The 25509-nt window shown below is 37.7% G+C and overlaps 2 protein-coding genes across 3 annotated transcripts in view; both read left to right on the forward strand.

Moving 5' to 3' along the window:
- Positions 1-1877, forward strand: part of RPS6KA3 (ribosomal protein S6 kinase A3) — a 112831-nt gene extending 110954 nt beyond the window's left edge. Inside the window, exon 23 of the mRNA XM_023753676.1 lies at positions 432-1877. Within this exon, the coding sequence (XP_023609444.1) occupies positions 432-463 (32 nt within the window). The 3' untranslated portion in view covers positions 464-1877. The remainder of the gene's footprint in view (positions 1-431) is intronic.
- A 1490-nt stretch (positions 1878-3367) lies between these two features.
- On the forward strand, positions 3368-20179 carry EIF1AX (eukaryotic translation initiation factor 1A, X-linked). Of its 2 annotated transcripts, XM_023753678.1 has the most exons (8): positions 3368-3597; positions 7463-7569; positions 8832-8915; positions 11182-11285; positions 12115-12165; positions 14295-14376; positions 15575-15666; positions 18111-20179. In XM_023753678.1, the coding sequence occupies exons 2-8, from the start codon at positions 7566-7568 to the stop codon at positions 18114-18116; spliced, it is 423 nt and encodes a 140-aa protein (XP_023609446.1). In that variant the 5' UTR covers positions 3368-3597; positions 7463-7565; the 3' UTR covers positions 18117-20179. The 2 variants fall into 2 exon arrangements, with proteins under 2 accessions (XP_023609446.1, XP_006088600.1); XM_006088538.3 differs by lacking the exon at positions 7463-7569 and having other exon boundaries at positions 3369-3597.
- Positions 20180-25509: the final 5330 nt, after the last annotated feature.

A 25509-nucleotide genomic window follows, 5' to 3' on the forward strand; every position in this document is an offset into this window, starting at 1 on the left:
TACTTAATGACCATGGAAGCCAGCAATACACATCTCAATATGACTGACATTCTCTATTTCCTGGCTTTTATTATAAATGTCCTAAAATTTTTCAGTTTTCTTAACTGTATTTTATAGAGAAAATTCTCTCTTAACGATGGTATCAAGCACTTGAGATTTATGAAGACATTAGGACAGATATCTCAGGAATGTAAAGGGTCAGAAAAGGTCTGTTTTGTCTGATTAACAAATCCGATGGGTTTCATGGCTGACCCTTGGTGCTTAAACCAGGAGGTTCCAATCTAGTTTTAGAGTTCTGTCCCTCCGAAAGGTCCAACTCCATGTGACTAACAAACTGGATGTATACTTTGAGCCTTATTTAATTCACAAAGAGGTTGACTTACCTCTATTTTTATTTCAACAAATGAAAATAGCCCTCTTTTCACCTCCAGATTGCTTACATGTTGCTGGTCTCCCCAAGTGACCATTGGTGGAGACCAATTAATGAAGGAATGAAATTCACTTTCTTGGGACTGTGGTATTCTGCAGAGCCAAGCTTAACCACTTTTTCTAGTGAAGAATCTACAGAGTGATAATACCTAAGTATGGATGGCCAAGAAGAATTTATATCTACAGTGTGCTTTATGTATTTTTGACACTGCTGTATTCTGTGTGATCGAGTGACTTGTAACTGGTTCCAATGTGAGTGTTCTCAAAGAATCCTAGTAATTAAGTTGACTTAATTTTCTTAAGCCTTGTATTACTATTAGTCTCACATTTACCACTTTGATTCCAGTCTTTTAACTGTTCATAACAGGGCATACCAAGGGTTGGGATAAGAGCCTACTTCCTACCTCTTAAGGCACTTTCCTCATTATTTTTCCATGTAACCTTGAAGTGCATGATAAGCTGTTTAAATGTCCATGACTTCTCCCAGAGCAACTAGCAAAGTATATGACATTGAATAGAGATTAGTGGAAAGGAAAATTTAGAAACTAAGTTCAGAGGTTCAAACCTCAAGAAAACCTCTTTAGAGCACATACCATTTGAGTACAATATACGTAAACGTATGTGAGAGGAGAGTTGCTATAATAGTCCTCTAAGTAGATTAGTTCATTATCTAATGGAAGTGAAAATCTTTACTCCTATTATCACTATAGTACTGAATGAACTGTATACTGAGTTTTTCAAACAAGTATTTAAAGTAGAACTTTTAAATACCAAGCAAGGGCATAAGGATAAAGGTTTGGGTTTGTGTTCCTCTAAGTGTAGTGTTCCATCTAAAGCTTTGTTTTTTAATCGAAAAATGCTTCAAGGTATTGCCATTTCTTAGCATTCTTAATAATTATGGGTGATGAGTTTTTAATTCTTAAAATTATGTATGTGTATTAGGTTTATCTTAAATGTTACCCTACGCAGAAGGGAAAGTATACACCTAAGGGATGTAATTATTTTGCATTTTTGGGTGGGAATGGGGTGGGCATCTACTTAGATAGTTTTTAAAAAAAATCACAAGTATTTTTCTACTATTATATATCATCTTACTTTCTACTAGTTTCTCTCTAGTAAGGCATGCCAGAAGCCCAAGGTACCATATCATGAGTTCTTATGTATTGTACCTTTTATTGGTGGTTAAATTGTATCAGATGCTTGGCACTGCTGCCATAATTATGAAATGCTTGTAAAGGATTACATATCACTGAATACTTTAAATTGTTTTACTTAAGAGTCTAATCTGGGGAAGTTTTCAAATCATACTATTAATGTGTAATCTAAGCTCTTTCAGATGTATCCATGAATAATCCTGGAACAATATTGCTTGTATTCCTGTCACAGAACAGGTTTTGTAATCTTTAAAAGAAACGAAAATTTATATAATAAAGTTTCAAACAAATGCATGTATGTTCCTTTATCAGGTTATTGCAATTACATGTTGATTCTTCATATTATCAAATTACTCTATCCAAGGTATACATTTATCAAATTGGATTGGTAAAACTTAAAACAGGAATGTCTCTGAGTTAATAAGAAGTACGAACTAGTTTTTCTATGCAAAGTTTTCATTAGCCTAAAGAGTTTGTTAAATAAGACTCACATCAGTCATAGATCTTACCCAATACCAAACTTGATTAATCATTCAAAGGATACAGGGTAATCACCAGGCACAGATGAGACTCTTTTCTTAGAGAAGTCCAAGATTATCAGATTTAACTCCAAAATAACCCTTTTCTCCCTCATAATGGTACATTTTGAATTGATTCAAAATTAAAGAACAAGTTTTCTTCTGTGCGATGTATGTGGAGACATTGTTTAAACAAAGGGAGTCATTTGGTTTTGCAACACCCCCTTTTTATGCCTCATTAATTACACAGTTTAAATGTTGAGTCCTCGTTCTCCATCCAACCATGCCTCATAAATCCATAAATTACAAGTTTTACAAGAAGCTATCTCTATAGACCAAGTGTATCTTGCTAAAAGCATTTTAGAGATACGGACTTTTTGTTTTATTTCTGCTAGTAAATGTCATTAGCACATTTAAAAGGAAATTTGAGATCATTGATTGCTGGTAGAGAGGGAATGGGTTATAGGCCTGCAGTTATCCTTTCCTTTCCAGCAGACATTTGTAGTAGTTTTATATTATGATAGCATATTAGTTTGCTAGGGCTGCCATAACAAAATACCACAGACTGGCAGAAATTTATTTTGTCACAGTTCTGGAGTCTGGTTCAAGATCAAGGGTCCAACACCCTATCTCCAAACATATTCTGAAGTATTAGGGGTTAGGAATTCAACATGAATTTGGGGAGTACACAATTCAGCCCATAACACTGAATTTAGGTCTTCCCTCCCTCCCTTCCTCCTTTTTTTCCTTCCTGAGCACCTACTATGTGCCAGACATTCTGCTAAGTGCTGGTAATGGTAAAGCAACAGATATGGTTTACAGTGAGGTAGGGAAGACATTTATAAAGTAATAACGTCATGCAGATATTATGCTTTGGTAATGGGGATGGCAGGAAAGCGTTGCCCATTCCTTCAGACTGCCAACTGCTAGGTCGGGTGAAAGAGCCACGTTAAAACAGATGAGATTACAGTTGATGAGTCAGCTGCTCAAACCCTGAGAGGCTGGTTTGTCACAAAGCAGCAGAAGTCTGGTGTCAGCCAGCAGGGGGCGCACCTGAACCAGCCCTTTACTGGGAAGCCTGGGTCCCTCCCACTTCCTCCCTGACTCCGCCTCCTCCTTGCTCATGGCCCCGCCCCCTACGTGTTCCGCCAACACTCCCGGAGCGCGTGTCGCTCAGCTTTAACAATAGGGGAGGGATCAGGCGGCCACGCCTGCGCAATAGAGACAGGGGGCGGGCCCAGGCGGCGTTGGAGGCGGGGAGAAGCAACGCAAGCAGATGCGACGCCATTTGCTGCCGGCCGTGCGTGTGTAAAGCAGATCTTGGAAGAGCTCGGTCTCGGGACTCTCCCGCGCACGCGACCGGCCTCTCGCGCCCGCTTGGTACCGCGGGGCTCCACGCGTTACCCCTCGCCCCCCTTGGAGGAATCGCCGCCGCCGCCCGAGTAAGAGTCGGAGTCGCCGCGAGGCCTCTGCTCCCGCCATGCCCAAGAATAAAGGTAATGCCGCCTGGACCCCAGGACCACGACTCCTCTCTGCCGGGTCTCGCGGCTATCCTTGCGGCTTCGGGATATCCCAGGCTGCCGTGACCTTCCTCTCCGCTCGGCCTGCAGGTGGCTGGGCGATTGGGACGCCCTCCTGGGCTCGGGAGAGGAGCTGGGAAGTTACTCCTGTCTTCCAGTTTGGTCACATTGGGGTGGAGCCGACGCCATTTTTGTAGGGCCTCCTGCCGGAGAATGTGGGCTTTTGCTCCTGATTCGCGCCACAGTGACCTCGGCGTGGTGGGGACCCATGGAGAGACCTCCCCTGGGGCGGCGTGGGGTTCGCAAATGGCCGCTTTGGCCGTCCTGGGCAAGGGGAGTTAAACCCTGGAAGCAGTTCTTAACTTCCAGAGGGTGATGCTTGCTTTAGTGACCGTCAGGTACCCCTAAATGGGTTTCTTTATGGACAGAAGTTGAATATTGTTGAGACTACATCTCTCTTGTAAACAGTGGGCGAAACCTGGATGCAATTTTGAGGTTCATCTCTAGAGATATACCCTTCCCCATCCCTTTACGGGGTTTAACTCCGCCACACACACACGCACACGCACACACTTGTTCCATATTTATCCAAGTTTTCTAGTTTTGTTTCAGATTATATATATAATAAGTTCCCTCCATTCTGAAGTTAAACATTCACAAGTTACCAGACTTGAGGATAAGTTTATTTGGAATTTCCAAAATGAAAAGCCTAGTCTAGGTAAAAGCAGAACAGTCCTAAAGAAATTCTCCCTTTTTTAGACTTAAGGGTGTTTCTGCTTTTTTTTTTAGCATCCCTCTAATTTCTCAAAGGAAATTGTTCAAGTAGAAACTGGGAAAATTTGTTTCTGACAGAAGAGGAGCTTATTTCAGAACCCACAAGAAGTTTGCTTTGGTTATTCATCCTGAGACCCCCTGCCCTGACCTGGCCTACTTCCGTTCTCTTTTCTGCCTCACAGCTGGCTACAGCGTTTTACCTCATTTCCTCTGTAGCTGTCACTACTCATTTTATCCCTTGGGATTTTTGGTTGCAGTTCTGTGTAAGATTAGTTGCAGTTATCTGTAAGATTTACTGCAGTTCCCTCAGGGCACGCTACAGTTATTACCCTTAGAAATCTAACTTGTGGGTCCTTTTTGGAGCAAGGATTTTACTGCTAATAATTTTTGGAAAGATTGGGTGATAAAATAGGGTTTTTTAAAAGTCATAGTTTTCTTGAAACCTATGTAATCCTTTATTCCCTATGAGATGGTAACCAGATCACTTTAATGGGTATCTTATTCTCACTTTTATTTCTAGCATGAGATTTCCAATTCCTTCACTAGACTGTAAGCTGTAAAGGGCAGTAATAGTATTTGTCTTAATAACATTGGATTGCTAGCACTTGACACTTAGTAGATGCTCAATAAATATTTGTTGGGTTAAGTCACCTCCCTTCTGTTGAGTCCACCCTTAGGTGGATAATAGGTTACCCTTTAGTTCCAAGGATAGGACTTCTGCATTAAATCACATCTAGTTCACTAGCCTCCTTCCTTTAAAGTTCATTCCATTACATGGCAATAAAATAGAGAGGGAGGTGATCAGGGTATGATTAATTCTGGTAAATTGACAAGTGATGAATCACTTTTATAAGTAACATTTTGGACGTACAAAAATTATAGATAATGCAATGAACACCTGGGAATCCATTACTCCAAACTTGAGGATTACAACACATTCAGTTAAAGCCCTCTGTGTCTTCCTTCCTTACCTTGGGGGAAGGTGCTCCCACATTTTGAGGGCCTCACTACCTTTGATTTTAAAATTACCACTCCTTTAGGAATATGTGGACTACTCTTGACTGACTTATTCAAAGACTTGCCAGCTCTGGTATATAACTCAACAAACAAAGTAGGTATGATTCTTGTCCTAATGGAGCTTTCACTTTAGTTTGAAGACCTGGCATGATTAGTGGCTTGAAGCAAAAGGTACTTTTCTTAGGGAATTAGTTTTGGTGTGCCCTAAGAATGCCTCAAATACTGAATTCTAAGGACTCTGGTGAGTCAGGAAATTGTAGAGGCCCGCCTAACAATTGCACAGAGCATTGTGAGACTGTACCCAGGACAGGGTAAGTGCACATGATGATGCAAGAAGTTAAGTGTGTCTGTCTTTAGAGTGGCCAAGTGCACACTCTATTCTGTTTGGGTTATGAACCTTTTGCTGCTTCCACACTCTTCCCATATGTCCCTTAATCTCACTACCACATAGCCATTTTTGGAAATGACTGCCAGGGTCTGGAATGACACAAAATGGTAGGTAGAGATACCCTAATGTGGGGGACTAATGTTAAGTAAGTGGGCTTAGGTAAACTCACTGGAGGTAAATGACTTTTTACCTCATAAGGTGATTGTGACAAGTAAGTTGCATAGTGGTTAAGAGCATAGTGTCTAGTGACTGACATCTGAACTCTCAGGTCACGTGATATAGCTTTGGATAAGTCACTTAACCTTTTGAAGTCCATTCATTATCTTGTGAAATAAAGACAAAATAATACCTATCTCATAGGCATAGGCTTATTAGGGAGGAGATACTAGAACAGTGAGTAGTCTACTTGATGCATAAGGGAATAGAAGTATTGACAGATAGGTTGGTGTCATGTTTATAGGTTGAGAGACTTATATTCTGTAAGGTAGTTATGTTATCACTAACAGAAACAAGGATGTTGATTAAGGACCAGCTTTGTAAAATAAAGTAAATGGGGTTTTGAATAAAATTGAGCTTGAGATGACAGTAACCCATTTACTAGAAATGTACTGAGGCCAATAGAAATAGGAGATAAAGGCTTAGTTGAAATAGGGGGCTGGGATGTGAAATTATTAACATTGAAGTGGTAGGTGAGAGAAAAATAAGTTTCCTTAGAAAGTGGGTGAGCAGAAGGAATTTGAACTGAATGAAGCTCCAAATGGATAGGCATAATGAAGGGGGGGCTGATAAAAGGTCAAGAATAGTACAAGTGATCCTTCAGAAGTTGGGAAAAGGAGAGTTGAGAAATGATCAGCAGTGTCATTATTTAAAGTATGAAAAGCAAGGGGGCCATGGAGAATGACAGATTTTTTAAGGACACCAGTAGATAGTGTGGTGTCCTAAATGGAGGTATTTGGATCTTCTGTTCTAACTCTCTAACTCCCATATTTTACAGAGGCTGAAAGAGATCAAGGGGCGGGGGGTGGGGGTGGGGATTGAAAGCTCCGTGTATCCTTTATTCCTGTCTCCTACATCTGGCCATAATTCTCTTATTTCCATCTCAGAAATAATTATTTTATCATTCCTCGGAATAATATTCCATTGTATGATTGTATCACAGTTTATCCATTTATCTACCAAAGAACATCTTGGTTGCTTCCAAGTTACTTTTCCTCTTCATGACTAAGCACAGCCTGTTTCATTGTACGTGTAATAAGGGCAGGGACCTTCTGACCAGTTTTCCCACCCAGAGGAATGTCATACCTCTGCTTTTTGTTGAAGTTTTTTTTAATGAAAATTTTTTGAATAGTAAATATATTCATGATTCAAATTTCAAAAAGTATAAAAAGTGAAATCTCTCTTCCTAAATGTGTCCCATTGCCATCTAGTTCTCTTTCTCACAGGCATTGTTAACTTTTTTATATATGCCCTTCCAAAGATATTTTATGTATATATAAAAGCAGATGTGAATATGAATTTCTTTTTTTTTTAATATCAATGGCGGCTTTATGCTCTTCTTCACTTTGCTGTATTTGTTTTTAAACTTACAGTAGGACGAATTTTGAATGTATGCAAAAGTTGACTAGTATAATGAACCTTCATGTACTCATGTCCTGGCCCCAGGCACCATCAATTCCTGGCTAAAAACTTGCACCATCCACACCAAATCAAGATCCAGAGATGGGCTACACATTGCCATTGGTTGATATGTCATTTAAGTCTCTTAATGGGTAGGTTCCCCATCCATGCATGTTTTCTTTTTCATAATGTATCTATTGAAGAAAACAGATTGTCTTATTATACAAATGACCCCACAGTTTGGATTTTGTTGATTACGCCCCTATTGCCCCTTGCTTTTTGTTGTTTTTTTAATAGACTTTATTTTTTAGAGCATTTTCTATTTCTAGAAAAATAAATACAAAGTACAAAGTTCCCTTATACTTCCTCCACACCAGTTTCTTCTATAAACATCTTATGTGAGCCAGTCTAGATGCATTATCATCTCAGGTCCATAGCTTATAGGTTCATTATGTGGTACATTGTATGGGTTTTGACTAATGTATAGTGACATGTACCTATCATTACAGTAAAGGTTCCTCCGTGTCTTTGGGGGACTTGGTAGTTCTTTTTATTGCTGAACTAGAGGCCCAATGCACGCATGCAAGAGTAGGCCCCCCCCCCCCCCCCGCTGCTGGCACTGGCTTCCCTCGCAGCCCCTACTTGTCGGGTCTAATTAGCATATTACTCTTTCATTATTATAGATAATATTCCATTGTACCACAGTTTATTTGTTCACCTAGCAAAGAACATCTTAGTTGCTTTCAAGTTCAGGCAGTTAGTACCTTGCTTTTTAACTTCAAATACCTTGCTCGATGTATCCTGCAGCAATAGGATAAAATTCAAACTCAGCATTTACCAGACTTGTTGCTCTCCCTCCACTACCAGAAAATCAGTGTGTCCCATTCCAATAGCTATAACTTTACCTTTTTTCTTTTCTTTTGTTTTTTTGCATTATCTTTTCTTTTCAGTCATCTCCTACTTATACTCACACCTTTCATTGGGGTAGGGGTGAGGGGGCGGTCAGGTAAAAGAGAGACAAGGCATTTTTATAAAATGGATCAAGACCCATTATCTCCCACCTTGTCCCATGTGGGCCACTGTAGGTTCACTGAGCTGTGTAGTCAATCAAGTGACTTTATAATCCAGGGCAGTTTGGTCATTGAATGCAGATGTCCTCAGAAAAGGATCTATATACTTTTATATAATATCTGCTTTGGTTTGTTTGTATTTGATGTCAAAAATATTCCAAAGGGGAATTTCCAAGAAGGGTAAGGGAGTGACAATATGTATATGTTTAATATAATGCTGTGTGACTAAATTTGAATTTTTAAAGTAAATGATTTTTTTAACTGTTCTAGATGCCTCAATTTAGTTTAGTTTCTTTTCCTACTGTTTTGCAAATAATGTCTTTTTCTTTACTTAAAACCATTAGGTAAAGGAGGTAAAAATAGACGTAGGGGTAAGAACGAAAATGAATCCGAAAAAAGAGAATTGGTGTTCAAAGAAGATGGGCAAGGTAAGTGTTTTCATAAGTTAGCATCCTTTTAGTAATAGTTTTGTTTTTCAAATATGGAATTTCAATTTCTAAACATAAAAGAGATACTATTCATGATCTGAGCAGTGAATCGCATGTCCCTTTTTGCCCTTCTCCATTTCTTTTGCTAATCATTTTGGTTACCAGTCTGCGTTGAGGATTGGTGGTGTTTCTGAAAATGTATAGGTGTATTGTGTTGCATATCTAGGAATGAATTATACAGGCCAGAGGGAATTAAGCCTCAAAAGTGATGGTTGACAATTCTATGATTTAGTGGGCCTTTTTTTTAAATAGTAAATAGTGCTACATAGTATGCAGTGGACCATGGATACTTGAGGGATGAATCTGAAGCCTTTCCTTCTCTTCTCCAGTGCCATTAGCATATAATTTCATAAAATGAAATTGAACATTTGACTGATCTTTTCTAACTGATTAACACTTTATAAGTGCCAGCCCAAGATATGTTATACTATTTTCTTATATTTTTATTTTGAGGACTTTTAAACCTTCAGAGAAGTTGCAGTATTAGTACAATGAACTTTTCTTAAATTGTTCTGTGTGTGTGTGTGTGTGTGTGTGTTTCCGAAACCATTTGAAAGTTGTGGATATCATGATGCTTTTCCCTTACTGCTTCTTCCTTTTGCCTCTTAAGAACAGGTATATTCTCTTACATAACCACAACAGAACGCTCAGGTAATTTAATCTGAGTATATTATGTATCCAGTATATGGTCCGTAGTCAAAATTTTCCAATTATCCCAATAATTTCCAGCACTTTTTAACAAAGAAATTATTTTTATAGTCTTTTTATAGAACTTCGGTGATTTGTTCACATCATATAAAAATGAAACATTTTCTGGCTAAGAGAGCTTTTTTTTCTTAGCCTTAGTCATTCTAGCCCCCATTAGAAGTTGACTTGATTGTGACTGCCACTACGTTTACTTTTTCATATTTCCCCCCCACTTTGGAAGAGAGGCTGCCATTTATTTATTTATTTTTAATTTTTTATTGATTTCAGGGAGGGAGAGAAAGATAGAAACATCAATGATAGAGAATCATTATCTGGCTGCCTACTACATGCCCCATACTTTGGATCGAGCCCACAACCCGGGTATATGCCCTGACCAGGAATCGAACCATGACCTCCTGGTTCATAGGTTGATGCTCAACCACTAAACCACACTGTCTTGGAACCACACTGTCTTGGCGAAAAGCTGTCTTTAATCACCATGTTGAAGTGCTAGGTTCACTGTATGTAGTCTGGGTAACTTCCACTTGTCAACCCCACAATCAATTTTTCAAAGTTACATCACTGTATTTACCAATTAGTAGATATCCTCTTTGGCGGTTAGTTTAATGTACTGCTTGAGTAAGTAAAGGTTCTGAAGTGATGGCCCCTCTCCCCCTATGTCTTCTGTCATTTACTAATAAAAGAGACAGGCCAATGTACAAGCTAATGCTCAGAATCTCAGTTTTTCAAATGGCATTGAAACCAGTTGGCTTCCTGGGTACCCTTTTGAAAAGATTTTAATTAAAAGCTTGGCGTTTTGCCTAAGAACATCTTTCTGGCTTTACAAAAACTTCACAATAATTACTAAGACATTCTAATTTAACAAAAGTAGCTTAATTAACATTTAAGCTACGTTTATTTGCCAAATCTACCAAGTGTTGTGTTGAGATTATCCTCTAAAGCAGTGGTTCTCAACCTGGGGGTCGCGACCCCTTTGGGGGTCAAATGACCCTTTCACAGGGGTCGCCTAAGACCATCGGAAAACACGTATATAATTACATATTGTTTTTGTGATTAATCACTATGCTTTAATTATGTTCAATTTGTAACAATGAAATTGGGGGTCACCACAACGTAAGGAACTGTATTAAAGGGCTGCGGCATTAGGAAGGTTGAGAACCACTGCTCTAAAGGTTAGAAGGGAAAGGAGCTTCAAAATTGGCAAAGGCTTCAAGAGATTGAGGAGGTATAGTGTGTACATTTTGGGACAAGCCACCTTGCTCTCCAAAAGTAAAGCAAACAGTCATGAAGAAACATTTCTGATAGCAGAGATGAGTCTGGGTTGTGGCTCTACCATTAACTAGCTTGGGGTTTGTCACTCCCTTTCATTTACTTTACTGCATGTATTTATTCCCAGCTAGTACCACCTATATGTTCTAGTCACTTTTATGTGGACTTCCAAATTGTTTTTATCAAAAGTTGAACAATATCTTATGCCCTTTTCTTTTCCCTCCCCCAGAATATGCTCAGGTAATCAAAATGTTGGGAAATGGGCGCTTAGAAGCAATGTGTTTTGATGGTGTAAAGAGATTGTGTCACATCAGGGGGAAATTGAGGAAAAAGGTAGGTGTGGATATTTGTTTTAGTTAATACAAAATTGTGGTTAAGGGGAAGGGTGCAAATGTCTCTATAGTTTTTATGGGCCAAGGACCTCGTTTTTATAAGTTACCAAAGAGTTCAGTAGAACTGTGATTTGCAGATTCTATTTAAAGACTCAATTTGCATCACCTCTGTTGTATTCCTGCCAAAAATGTTTAACCTGAACCTAAGAGGAAATGATCGACAAATCCAAATTGAGGGACTCTCTGCAAAACAAATCAGGAAAGGAAAAAAAGGCTGGAGTGCTATTAAGTGTTACATTAATGTTAAATTTCCTGAATTGTGATTTAATTCGGGAAAGACTAATGTCCTATCACATTCAGTGTTCGGGCAGATTTATTAGTTAAATTAGTTAAAAGTTCCTCCAACTCTGATTTTATGATTATTTTTCAAATTTTGTTTTTTAATCCTTCTGTTACCAAACTAAAAAGTTGGGGTGGGGAAGTGGAAGGAAGGGAGGGAGGCAGATGAAGCAACATATCTAATTTTTTATTCTTACATGTAAAGGATAGATAACTAACCACTTAGAATACTTCACGGGGGCGGGGGGGAATCCCTTTTTAAATTCATCATTCCTCTAGAATTAGTAAACTGCCAGGTAGTTAAATAAGAGTATTTTTTTAATATTCCAAATTATAGAAAAGTTGAAACAGGCACAACTGCTTGCTATAGTTTGTTTTTGTTTTTTCCTGTTTCTAAATGTAGTTACTTAAATCACAGTTGGGTGAATAGCATTTTATGGGAATGCTGATTCAGTGTTGCTCTTGATTCTTTATTTTTATTTCTTTTATAGGTTTGGATAAATACCTCAGACATAATATTAGTTGGTCTACGAGATTACCAGGTAAAAAAAATAAAATAACATTTTTATGCACTTGCCAGATTTTGATGATCCATTAGTGTTAGGAACATAAGTCATAACCGTATTTGAGCAGTTCTAGCCCAGTATGTGCCTCACCATTGTGTCAGCAAACATTTCATAAGGCTAGGTAACCCCGAGATTATGGTTCCCAAATGCCAGTCTGTGGAGTTCGTATTTTCACTGTAGAAGAAATGCAGGCCATGTAAATTTTTCATGAAGCTACGTGGTCCTTTTTCCTTTTCGGATATTTAAAATTTTTCCTTTTTAGCCCAGGCCGGTGTTTCTAAGTAGTTAGAATGTTGGCCTATGGACCGAAGGGTCGCACGTTTGATTCCAAGTCACGGGCATGTACCTGGGCTGTAGGTACAATTTCCAGCCCTGAGAGTAGTTTTGCTAGTGTTCTTAGTTGGCAAAATAAAAATGTAATCTTACGTTGGTCCTCCCACCTTTTTTGTTGTTGTTAATCCTCACCCGAGGGTATTGTTTCCCACTAATTTTTAGAGTGAGTGAAAGGGAGGTAGGGGAAAAAAAGAGAGAAAGAAACATCAATGTGAGAGAGACACATCGGTTGGTTACTTCTCCATGTACCCCCGGAACCGGGGAATCAACCTGCAACCCAGGTACGTGCACTTGACCAGGAATTGAACCCGAGACCCTTCGGTGTGCAGGCTGACACTCTACCACTGAGCCACACGGCCAGGGCCCCGCCCCAGTTTTTTTTTTTTTAAACTATACGTCTTGAATTCAAAATCTGGAAAGAGTTACTCATGGGGCTACAGCTGAATGATTCATGCTGCCATCCCACAAGATGTGAACAGCTTGGTAATGAGGGGAATAAGAAAGGCACACAGTTAATTACAGTATAAACCATGATATAAGTTTGTACTCTAAATTTAGATCAGCACTTAGGTAAGAAAATTACAGTTTGCCCTCATGAACTCAACCTGGAGACACTGTGGGTCTGTGAAATCTATTTGGTTCTACCTGTTGGAACTTACCACTGTGTATTAAATCTCATTGTGAGTGATAAAATGTTTTTATTTTTAAAAATATATGTATATATTCCAGAATAAAGAATTACAATCGTTGCTTTAAATCAGTGGTTCTCAATCATGGGTGATTTTTTTTATGTCCAGGGGCCATTTGGCAGTGTCTGGAGACATTTCTGGTTGTTTCTGGTTGTCACACCTGGGGGAGGGGGACAGTGCTGCTGGCATCTAGTGGGTAGAGACCAGAGATGCTGTAATGCACAGGACAGGCCCTGCAACAAAGATATCAGTAGCCAAAAATATCAGTAGTGCTGAGGTTAAGAAAGCCTGCTTTAAATTCATACCATTTTAATGTCCGTTCTCTTCTTTTGATCTCAAAAATAACCCCAGAAGTAGGGATAATAGTTTCCTGTGTGAAGATAGGAAACCAAGGTGCCAAAAGATACAACATTCTGACTAGAAAATAACAGCCAAGACCAACTTTTCTGATTCTTAATTTCCCATGATCCTTCTCTGCCCCTGCCACTTAAAGGGTGGTCCAGGGACCAGAAGCATCGCTAGCTTTTGGGAACTTGTTCGAAATGCAGATCCTTGGACCCCTACCCCAAGCCTCCTAAATCACGATATGCATTCTAACAAGATTCCCCCTGGGCTTTACACACATTACAGTTTATGTAAGATGTATAGGTAAATTCATGGCTTCCCTCCACATCAACTAATCTGTCTTCAGGAGGTGTAAAAGCTCCACAGGAGATTCTGATCAAGTCTACCCTGAGAACCACTGGTACATGGAAAGTGTATTCATTTCCTTGGGTCATTATACCAGTCTCAATTTTTGAATTGCAGTATTTAATGTTTAATAACCCTGTAAATTATGGTTCCAGGGAATTTTTGTATTTCAAAAGACTTCTAATCAGAGGGTAATAGTAAATAATCCACAAGATTAGGTCTGCACAGTTCTGCTCTTATTAAAGTGAAATCTGCGAAGATCTTCCCTAAGCCTGTTGATCATTATTCATTTATGCATGCCAGCTTCATACTGGGTTAAACCCGAAGATGTTTTTCAGAGGGTAGGAGAAAACTTAATATTTTGCCATAATCTGTTATTTTTCTCTTTTCAAGGATAATAAAGCTGATGTAATTTTAAAATACAATGCTGATGAAGCGAGAAGTCTGAAGGCATATGGCGAGCTTCCAGAGCATGGTAATGTCTCAGTTACTATATTAACCTGTCATGGTGCTATTACCTGGTCGTATCAAGGGAAGGGATTTGGGTAGAATTTTGTGGATTTTGCGTACTTACTTTTGTGCTTACATGATTTGTTTTAAGTCTGACTGCCTATACTTCATAATATTAGATACCTTAAGAAAATAACCGAGGTTCTGTTTCTAATAAGTATACTTTGGTTGAGGAGTTATATACTTTATAAGCCCTGGATTTCTGCATAATACCAAAGGAAACATTTTGTTGAGTATTTTAAAAGTCATTTCTCAAAGAGAATGTTAGTGTTTGTCTAACTTTAAATGTGAAGCAAGGGTAGTTAATTAGGTACTATTGTTGATTTTTATTAAAAAGGCAGTCTTCAATTTATGGTACCTAGTATCACAGAATCCCACAGGATTTTTTAAGCCAACATTCTTTGTTTCCTCCCCCAGTACAAAAAATTATGCGTTCTTAATGTGGAAAACAATTAAAACAAAAATAAGTCCCTCACAACCTTATCAAAAGGGAAATACACTTTCTATACTATTTTGTAAGCCTGCATTTTACAAGAATTTTGTATTATATCTTATATTTTGATGTATCTCCAAGTTATTAGAATAATCACAGATTTATGAATTTTTAAACATAGAATACTGTAGACCATGAAAATCCTGCTGAAATGAATTACTTGGCATTTCAAATCTAGGAAATGCTAATATATCTGGGAAGGGCTAGCACTTTCTGGTTCATTTTCATTGCTTAGGGATAGCATGATTTGACCAAAGATTCTGATTGACAAGTCTGATGATCGGTGAGTTATTAGGTTGTACTCAAACCTTTTTTAAAGCACAGCTGGAAGTTGTAATAGTTTCAGAATTTGTGTCATTAGATTATGCCTTACTAAAAATACCTTTTAAACAAAAGAAAATTATAGCACAAGTACATTCCATCTTGACTTACCAGTCACTTTGTTGAAGGTTTTGTTTTATCAAATACTGTTCTGTATAATAGCATTGTTAAATCAAAGTTAGGATCTTTCTGATCATAAAACTTAGATTTAATTATATTAAAAGTTTGAATTGTAAGAGTCTCCTTTTATATTTCAACATTTGATATCAAACCGCTTTCAGTGGGCAATTATTCATTTTAATAACATCTTGGTTATGTTATATGAGTATATTTATTTTTGTTTCTTTAGCTAAAATCAATGAAACTGATACATTTGGTCCTGGAGATGACGATGAAATCCAGTTTGATGACATTGGTGACGATGACGAAGACATTGATGATGTAAGTAAATGCGCCTTGCATTTTTCAATGTTTGTGAATTATCCACAGAGAAACCAGCTCCTTCCCCCAACTTCCTTTAATCTAAGAATGTTGAACATTTAAATAAGGGTATATTTTGAGACTTGAACATGAATTAAAATATTCAGTAGACAACTAATCAACTGTTTATACTTTGAGAAGTCATCTATTTTCAACATTTCTTCCTAGAAAGATCAATATCAGTGTGGTGATGGCCAGAGGAAAGGGGGGCAGGGCTGGGTGGAGGTGGGCAAAGTTTAAAAAATAAATAAAACAAACCCAAAAAAAGAATGTCTAAAGAGATCTCTCTTAAGAACTTTAGTTGTAAGAAATATAGTATCTTACCACAAAAGCATGTCTTCTCTTGATTGAAATACTGGTATAAGGTATCTGGTTTGAACCAGCTTGATAAGAAGCATTGAAATTACAACATACATTAAAAGCTTTGTTAAAATCAAGGCCTTTTGCCACCATATGATGTTATCTGCTGGATATGCACTATTGGCAATCTCTTGGTTTAGAGTTAGTATGTTTATTTTGAGGAAAATGTATTGTTTTTCCTAACTTTAGTAAAGTAGTGATGCTCATAAGAGTAAATGCCTCATTACCCTTCTGGTCAAACTTAATTTGGGGCAATATAAGTTTATTTAATAACTAGAGGCCTGGTGCACAAAATTCGTGCACGGGGGTGGGGGGGGGTCCCTCAGCCCAGCCTGCACCCTCTCCAATCCAGGCCCTTGGGGGATGTCCGACTGCCTCTCGCAATCCGGGACCACTGGCTCCTAACTGCTCGCCTGCCTGATTGCCCCTAACCCCTCTGCCTGCCTGCCTGATCGCCCCTAACCACCTCTGCCTGATTGTCGCCCCTAACCGTCTCTGCCTCACCCTGCACCCGGGACCTAGGATTCCCTCCTCTGGCTGGCCGCAGGCACCCGGGGACCGTGGGCGGGCAGCTTCACCTGGGCTGTAGCCACAGGCACTGGCACCCGAGACCACGGGGCAGGCGGCTTGGCCCTCTTCCGGGCCGCAACCTGGCTGGTCCCCGTTCCTCTCTCACGAGCTCATTTGTGCCTGGCTGGTTCTCATTCCTCTCTCCCCAGTGTTGAGGGTCTGAGCATTGTGAGGGCGTGATGACCATTTGCATATTAGCTCTTTATTATATAGGATTACTCAAATTTGGTTTGGGCTCTTCTTTTCATTCCCCTTTAAATAAAAATGTAGTTCAGAAACCACCTGTGTATATATAAGTCTAAAAATAATACTAATGTTTGATTTGCTTTAAAGATGAAATTTTCATATGCCTACAGCAGTTGTTTCTGACCAAGATTGTACAAAGAATTACCAGAGTTTTTCAAAAATAGAAAGACTGGTCTTGGGAATGTCTGAGTTAGGCATCACTGAGATTCTGCAATGAACATTTTCCTGTACTTGATTTATCACGTATATATGTATCTTTATTCATCAGTCAGTCCATCTTATATTTGATGCATCATCAAACCATTAGGTGCATTTATGAATTTTTAAATATATAGTACTACTGTACTAATGCTTTGTTTAAACATTAAAGCATACCCACCCTAAAATTAAAAAAATTAAAAAGGATAAGAAACAAATATATCTTTTTTTTTTTTAGTTTCACTCCTTTTGGAGACCCTGAGCTAGAGGATTCTTGTGACTAAACTGTTAGTGGTACCTTGACAGTAGATTTATCGATTATATTCTGTGATAAGAACCTGGCATGGTTGTAGTTTAAGGGGTTGACCCAAACATTTGGACAGCTAAGCTAGGGTAGAAGGCCTCTTCAGAAATTAAGAACCTAACCAGAGAACATGCCTGATTAGGAAGAGGTGACACAGAGGTGATAGGCTGAGAATCTAGACAGGAGAAAGGTTGTCTAAGAAAAACAAAAATTCTGAATCTCTGCCAGTGCTTCCTCAGGACTGGGCCCAGCAGGCTGGCAGGGGAAAGATAAAGCAGTGGTTATTAAGGGGGCTGCTGTTCTCTTTAACATTTGTAAGGGTGGCTTTGTTTATCACCTGAGAACCTTCTTCCCCGAGACATTTCTCTAGATAATTTATAGGTATTCAGTCTTATAACCAGGTTGACTAGAAAGAGGAGAATTTGGTCAGTATCACACTTGTTCCTTTCTTAAATAATGCTCTGCTCCAACCCCCAAAATAAAATATCACTAGCACAGAAGCAAGGAGACACTACACTTTAAGAATATTCAATATGACATGTAACATTCTAAATGAGGTTGTAAAGATTTACTGGCAGCAGACCAGAATTGAGAAAAGCATGGTATACAGGATTTCCTCTTCAGATTGGATTTGTTTCCCAGATAGCCTAAGGTGCCCCTTACGTGGTAGGCTGCTGCAATATAAGAATCTGTTTCTCATTTGATCTGATATTCTTTTCCCTTTCAGATCTAACTTGACCTCAACATTCTGCATTCCAACTTCTCTGAGGATTGTTCAACAATTTGGATTTCGGCTGAGGCCTATAAAAGAAGATGAAAATCCCTTTAATTTGAATGCAGTTGGGTTAAAGCATACTGATTTGTTTCTAAGGTGTTTCTTTAAAAACCGGTAGTGTTGAATTAAGTGAAATATTAAGCTCACTTTGTTCTTCGGGTGTAATGGAGTTTATGGGTAAAAGAGAGAGCACATCTATTTTTGAAAAGAGGAAAAAAACCTTTCCTATTTTGACCACTTCCAGTAAATAAATGGATGCTTTAAATAAACCATTTGCCCTGTACTTATCACTTATAAGTAAGCCCTAGTTTTTATTAGCCTGTTGACTGTACAGTGTATTTCTATATATTCCAGTTACCTACATGTATCCTTGAGGTTTTGAACAAAATTAAGGGATGCAGAAATCTGCATTTGAAATCAGAAATAATAGAACCTGGGTTTTAATAGCAATTTTGAATTTGTAAGGTTAGTAGTTGCAGAAATTGAACACTAGGTGGCACCCAGTTATCTTAACATTGGAAATACTGATTTGGTTGTAAATTTTTTTTTAAACTCACTGTACATACAAAATACCCCAACCAAGATTTTTTTGATCATATGCATGTATGTTGAATGTTTTTACAGAACTAAAAGATTATTGTCGTTTTATTTCAGAAGTTATATGTGTAAGCTACAATTTTAAATGACTTATACACATGCCTTATGTATAAATGAAAATTTCATAACAACTTGTACAAATTAAGCCCTTTTCAAATGATCCCTAAGCTGGGAAAAGAGGCAGGAATAACAACTTAATGAAAAGATAGTCTCCCATTTCTGAATGGAAGAGCTTCCATGGAGAATATAATAAAGACAATGTCATGCTGCACAGTGTATTATATATATACTTTGTGTTTAGGGTATATTTTATTGTGTGTACAGAATTTTTTTTTTTTTTGGTATGTTATTAGGAATTTAGAGTCATCCTTTCTCATTCATTTTTTCATGGCAACTCTAGTAAAGTGAAATTAAAGGCGAGATCCACCATGTAGCATGTGATGCTTTTATTCTGCTGGTCTCCAGAGAACTTTGCTGTGATGAAAAGTAATGTAAAGGGGAATAAACCTTCACATGGCCTGCAAAAAAAAAAAACAAATCTCTCATAAGTGTGCAAACTCTGGAATCAAAATCTGTGGATCTATAAAACATTGTTTAAGAATAGAAATTTTGAATGGACATTTGTAGTTCGTGTTTCTTATTTGGCGTTCTTGAACACTTACCTAGTTAGACGGCATCTGAGCTCATGGGCAAGTTTTTAATATTTAAAAGAAACCAGCCTCTAAGAATTATCAATAGTGATTGTCTTTCTCAGTAATCTAAACCTCCTAAAATATTTAGGCTTTTATACATAAAGGTGTTTTGCTAAATTTGTGGTATATGGGAGGTGGGCAAAAGTAGGTTTACAGTTGTTCATAGGGGAAATAATACAATAAATAAATAATACAAGAACACACTTTCATGTACCTGCAACTGTAAAGTACTTTGCCCACCCCTGTATAAATCCTTCCACGTTATTTTACCAAGAATGTTTTAACTCTGTGTCTGTGATACAGTTCATAGTAGGGATGGTGTATCTCAAACATCTTAAGTTTTTCTACTTACCTCCTCAAATAAATATGGTTTATTTAAAGATTCTTTAAAAATTACAACGATGGCCCAAATGCATTTGCTAGTGATTTTTTCTTTCTTGCCTTGGGAAGTAACAACTCAGTGTAGTGTTGCATCCTTGAAAATCTGAAATCATAATACCCATAATTGAAATAGTTGGGCTGAAATTGTAGCTTATATCAACACTACTCAGAATTATTTTAGTAACTTAACTTTTCATGTGGAAATGAATCGTTTCATCGATATATTTCAAATGAGCAGTGGAAGTGGTCCTTAAGAAAAGGTTTTTTGTTGTTGTTTGGTTATACTCTGATTTGTAAAATACAATGCTATAAATTGTGCTCTGAAAGAAAATAAAATGTTTGAAATCCAGATAATAGTCTTACTGTTAAGAGGTGTAATAGTTATTACTAACAAACTTGATAGGCTTGCATTTTTCATGTAGTGTTTATTCCACTTCCAGTTAGAGTATAAATATGCTGTATTACTAAAGCGGCTAAATAACCAAACCAAGTGTTTGTGTGATAAAAGACTTGCCAAGATTTATTTGTTGAATCTTGAACATCCAGCCTCTTAAAGAGAACCCCTCTTAAGGAGCCTGCAAACAATGCATGATGAAAATTCTTGCATTTTATTAAGGAATGGCCATTGGTTTACTCAACACATCTTAGGGTATCATGGCTATAAATTTAGTTGCTTACAAAACTCTTTGTGACTTGTGGTTAAACTTAGTCTCACATATGTAAATATTAAATTATAGGATGTTGAATAACATCTTTAAATTGCTGTCTGTATTGACTAAAGAGCAACTGAGTAATCCATTAGGTAAAAGCATGTTTCAAAAGAAACCTAAGTGGATTTATACTTTATTTGTATTATGTACAGATTTAACAGCATTCAGTATTAACTGTGGCTTGACTGTTAAAGTATCAGAATGCAAATGAGGTTCTTTATGTTACCTGACTGTCATAAAGATGAAAAAGATTTGTATCGGTATGAGGTGTTAAGATTTTTTATCCTGCTTTGCAAGGAGAAGTTTCATTTTTGCTGTTTGGACTCCCATGAACTTTCACACTACCTAAAACTACCATCATTTTTATCCTTGCTTTTTTTTTCTTCCTATTCAGAAAAGTATACAATCTGAATTAAGTCTTACTATAAGTGTGATAAGACACTAGCCTCTCCAAGGAATTTGGAGAGTGTATTGGACTATGTCCTCTCTTCTCCCCAGCTGCCAGGTGCTTAGAAGGCAATGTGAGGGAGAGTGAAGAGCATGGGCCCTGGAGTCAGCCTGTGTCCCAAACCCCACTCTCCCTTTTACCTACAGGTGACCACAGGTACCTTCAGTTTGTCTCAGCTTCAGGCTCCTCACCTGTAAGATGGGGGTGACAAGAACAGTACCTGCAGTCACAGAATTGCTGGGAATTAATTTGTGATTCATACATGTAATGAACGTAGAGCCGTGTCCACTGCTTTTCATTCAATATCTAGGATTGTGTGAGATAGAATATGCGTGTCTTTCACATTCTCTATTTACCATTTCTTTTACTTGTAGTCTTGGGTTCCTGTAATAAAAGAAATGTATAGGTAGAATATATATTTGTATATTCATGTTGACACTATTTAAAATAATTGCTACCACCTGGCCTGGGTGGTTCAGTGGTGGAGCATCGACCCATGAACCAAGAGGTCACCCGTTGGATTCCTGGTCAGGGCATATGCCCGGACTGCTGGCTCAATCTTCAGTAGGGGCTGTGCAGGAGGCAGCCGATCAATGTTTCTCTCTCATCGATGAACTATTCCTCTCTTCCCCTCTCTCTAAAATCAATAAAAACATATTTAAAGTAATTGCTACCATCATTTAATTCATTGTAAGACTAACAGATGGAAGCCTCCAAATTGCTTGAAGATGTTTTGCTAAATACCAACTGCTCTATATTTCTTTAGAGAAAGTTTATAGTAATAGTGATAGCTTTGGTTATATTTCATTCTTAAGTCTTTAATGAGTCCTTTTACATCCTTTTATAGATTCATGAAATCTAATTAGTATTGACTGATTTGGAGGTTTTGTTTTCCATGTGGAATTACGTAAAAAAAATCAGATGCAAAGTAATTGCAATTAGAAAATAAAATGAAATAACTTACAACACTGCAATTGATTCTTTCAAACTGTGACATTTTTAACTAAAACTTATTTGTGATTCTTTTATGAGATTTTTATTTTTAAAAAATGATACGTAATATATGAGGGAAATGTATGCTTATCTGTTTTTTATTTGTGCTTCTGGTTATTTGATTTAGATGAATCCATTCAGTGAGACTTCATATATGGGGTTGCATTTTCTGGGTGAGTTAATTGGTTACACACCTGTGCTGAAGATGACATTTTCTAATGTTAATTGTCCAGAATGACCTTTTCAAAATCACATCCAACGGACCTTATTTTGTACTATGCAAAGATATATAGGTGAAATAGATATTTATTATTAACTTGCTCATTCTTAAAAAGCCCGTCTTTTCTGTTCCAGTCCAGGCTTTTAGTTCACAACTTGATATAATGGCAGATCAGAAAGTGGGGACAGAATCTAAGTGAAATCCTATTGCTGATTTGATCCACTGGAGTGTCAGATAGAGAATTGGTTGGGTCTTTTGCAAATTTGATACAGTTCAGTACATAGTTTATGATATTAAATATTAGAAATCTAAGAATAATTGAAATATTTTTGATAAAGGTTATCAAAAGCAAACAATTTTTTAAAGTGAATTTTACCTAGCTGTTCCTGCAAAGCAATAAAAACTCTTAATCTCATTAAATCCAGCCCTTGAGTGCACATCTTTTTAATATTTCATGTGACAAAATAGGAAGTGCTACATAAAGCACTTCTGCTCATCCTGGGAAGTACAGTTGTCTCAAGGAAAAACGTGTGTGACTATTTCAATTGCAAACTAGCCACTGCTGCTCATGGAACACCATTTTTACTTGAAAGAATTGACTGGTTTTTCAAACTTGGTTTGAGGAAAACATTTTCTCACAAGTGAATAAAATGAGCCTGTCACTTGAAGGAATACAACTGAAAACATTTGTTGGAAGTGATAAAATTTGAGCTTTCAAGTAAAAGTTAGAACTTAGAAAACTAGTACCTGCTACTAGCTTGACAGCCTCAGTGAAGACTTCTGAAAAGATCAGTGATGGTATTAATGAATGTGACTTTTTAAATATTGAATGAAATGTGTTGACATTTGGAATTTCATGGATTAGCCAATATTTTCTAAATGATCAGTGGGTTTAATTGTAATAGTATGAAAAGATCATTGATTCAGTGTTAGGTTCTACATTGCAAGTAACCTTTATGAAATTATCATTTGTTAAGATTGGGTGTAATATCAAAGAACATACACAGATCTGAAAAGGCTATTAAAATACTTTTCTTCTAACCACATACCTCTGAGGCCATATTTTCTTCATATGCTTTAACCAAAATATACTGCAACACATTTAAAACAAAAGCAGATAGATGACTGTCTTCTGTTAAGACCATAAAGAGATTTGCAAATATGTGAAACAATGCCACTCTTCTCAAATTTGCTCATTAAAAGTATGTTTTTAAAGCATTGGCTTTTTTTTTTTTTTGGTAACTAAAAATTATTAAATTTTTTTTAGATTTTCTGATACATCCCTATTTCAGAGATACAGCACACAAGCAAACTAGTCATTGCAAGGACAACTGACAGTGTTGCCAATACGACAATCGTGCTTTCAAGTAAAAACTAGACTTTTGGAAAACAGCACCCACCATTAATATATAAAAGTTGTTTGGGAGTTTCAATTTTAGGTGTAAAGTAGGGTTTGGTGAACTTTCTCTAAAGGACCAGATAGTAAATATTTTCGGTTTTGTAGGCCATGTCTGTTACAACTCCATTCTGCCATTGTACCATAAAAGCAGCTGTGGACAACATGTAAACAAGTGAGTGTGGTCATATTCCAGTAAAATAACAGAAGTAGGTGGCAGGCTTCCACCCCCTGCTGTGAAGGTGGTCTGAGACAAAACATTTAGAACTGCACTGGACTAACAACTAGATACAAATTTTAAGATAACTTCAACTATGAAGTTAACCTAATGGAAAAGGCCCAGCTAACTTAAAAAAAAAATGTTTGTTAAAATTTATTGTTGAAAATATTACAGATGCCTCCTTTTTTTCTCCATTGAACCCCCCTTCCCTGCACCCACCCCTCTCAGGCGTTCACCACTATTGTCTGTCTAATGAACAAAATAAACTGATGAACAAAATAGATCCAGAGACATAGAAGTATGAAACAGACTGACGAATCTCAGAGGGAATGGGGTTGATGGGAAGAGATTAACCTAGTAACTTAATGTGCATATATGCATAGCCCATGGACACAGACAATAAGTGGTTAAATGTATTTTATTAATTTTAGAGAGAGGAAGGGAGAGGGAGAGAGAAACATCAATCAGCTGCCTCCTGCACACACCCCCATCAAGGATCTAGCCAACAACCTGGTCATGTGCCCTAACCGGGAATTGGGAATAGAACCAGCAACACAGTGCACAGAACAAGGCTCAACCAACTGAGCCACACCGGCCAGGGCACAAACTCGTTTTTAAAAAATGTGTTTTTATTAATTTCAGAGAGGAAGGGAGACACAGAAACATCAATGATGAGAGAGAATCGTTGATCGGCTGCCACCTGCACACCCCTCCACTGGGGATCAAGCCTGCAACCCCAGTAATCAAACCCTGACCTCCTGGTTCATAAGTCGAGGTTCAACCATTGAGCAACACTGGCTGGGCACAAACTCATTTTTAAAACATGCCTCAAATAGACACTGTTCATAGATGGTATGATGATAAAAAAAAGTCAATTCTCTCCATAAGCCATAGTAATAATAGATGCCATAACAGACAGAAATATCAGAATGGAGAGCTCAGATACCTATGCGGATGTGATATATAATAAAAAGTGCTTTGTTTCAGAATCATTGGGGAAAGGAGAAATTAATAGATGGTGCTGGGAAAACCACTTTATAGAGAAAAGTAAATATGGAACTATCATATCACATACAAGAAATACAATTGTTTTAGAGTTAAGGTAAATCTGTAATGGAAAATACAGACTATCTTGGAGTTGTGGTAGTATACTAGTATACTAAACAAGACCTCTGATTTTTTTAAAAATATATTTTATTGATTTTTTACAGAGAGGAAGGGAGAGGGATAGAGAGTTAGAAACATCGATGATAGAGAAACATCGATCAGCTGCCTCCTGCACACTCCCCACTGGAGATGTGCCCACAACCAAGGTACATGCCCCTGACCGGAATCGAACCTGGGACCTTTCAGTCCGCAGCCCGATGCTCTATCCACTGAGCCAAATCGGTTACGGCAAGACCTCTGATTTTATTTCCTTCTACTAACTACCTGATGCTACAGCTTGGGTTGCCCCTTTTCCCCTTTGACTCCCAGTTCCACTGAAGTTTAAGGGCTGCAATAAACTTCCCACAAATTTGACCATTTATACCTGCATTTTGAAAAGACCTCTTAAAGCATAAACCATAGAGGAAAATTGATAAGAATTTATTTTGTAACCCTGGGAAAGATTGGATCAAGCAAGAACTACCAATAGATGCTAAATCTAGGGGGAAGTTTTGACAAGGAGGAGGATATTTGCATGGCCTTAGTAC

This window comes from Myotis lucifugus, unplaced genomic scaffold (assembly GCF_000147115.1).
Source record: "Myotis lucifugus unplaced genomic scaffold, Myoluc2.0 scaffold_49, whole genome shotgun sequence".
Classification (NCBI taxonomy): Eukaryota; Metazoa; Chordata; class Mammalia; order Chiroptera; family Vespertilionidae; genus Myotis; species Myotis lucifugus.

Excerpts from the sequence above, each read along its gene's own strand:
- EIF1AX (XM_006088538.3), top strand. Across the intron at positions 11,286-12,114 it reads GGGGGAAATTGAGGAAAAAG|GTTTGGATAAATACCTCAGA; the intron begins GTAGGTGTGGAT and ends TTTCTTTTATAG. Across the intron at positions 12,166-14,294 it reads TTGGTCTACGAGATTACCAG|GATAATAAAGCTGATGTAAT; the intron begins GTAAAAAAAATA and ends TCTCTTTTCAAG.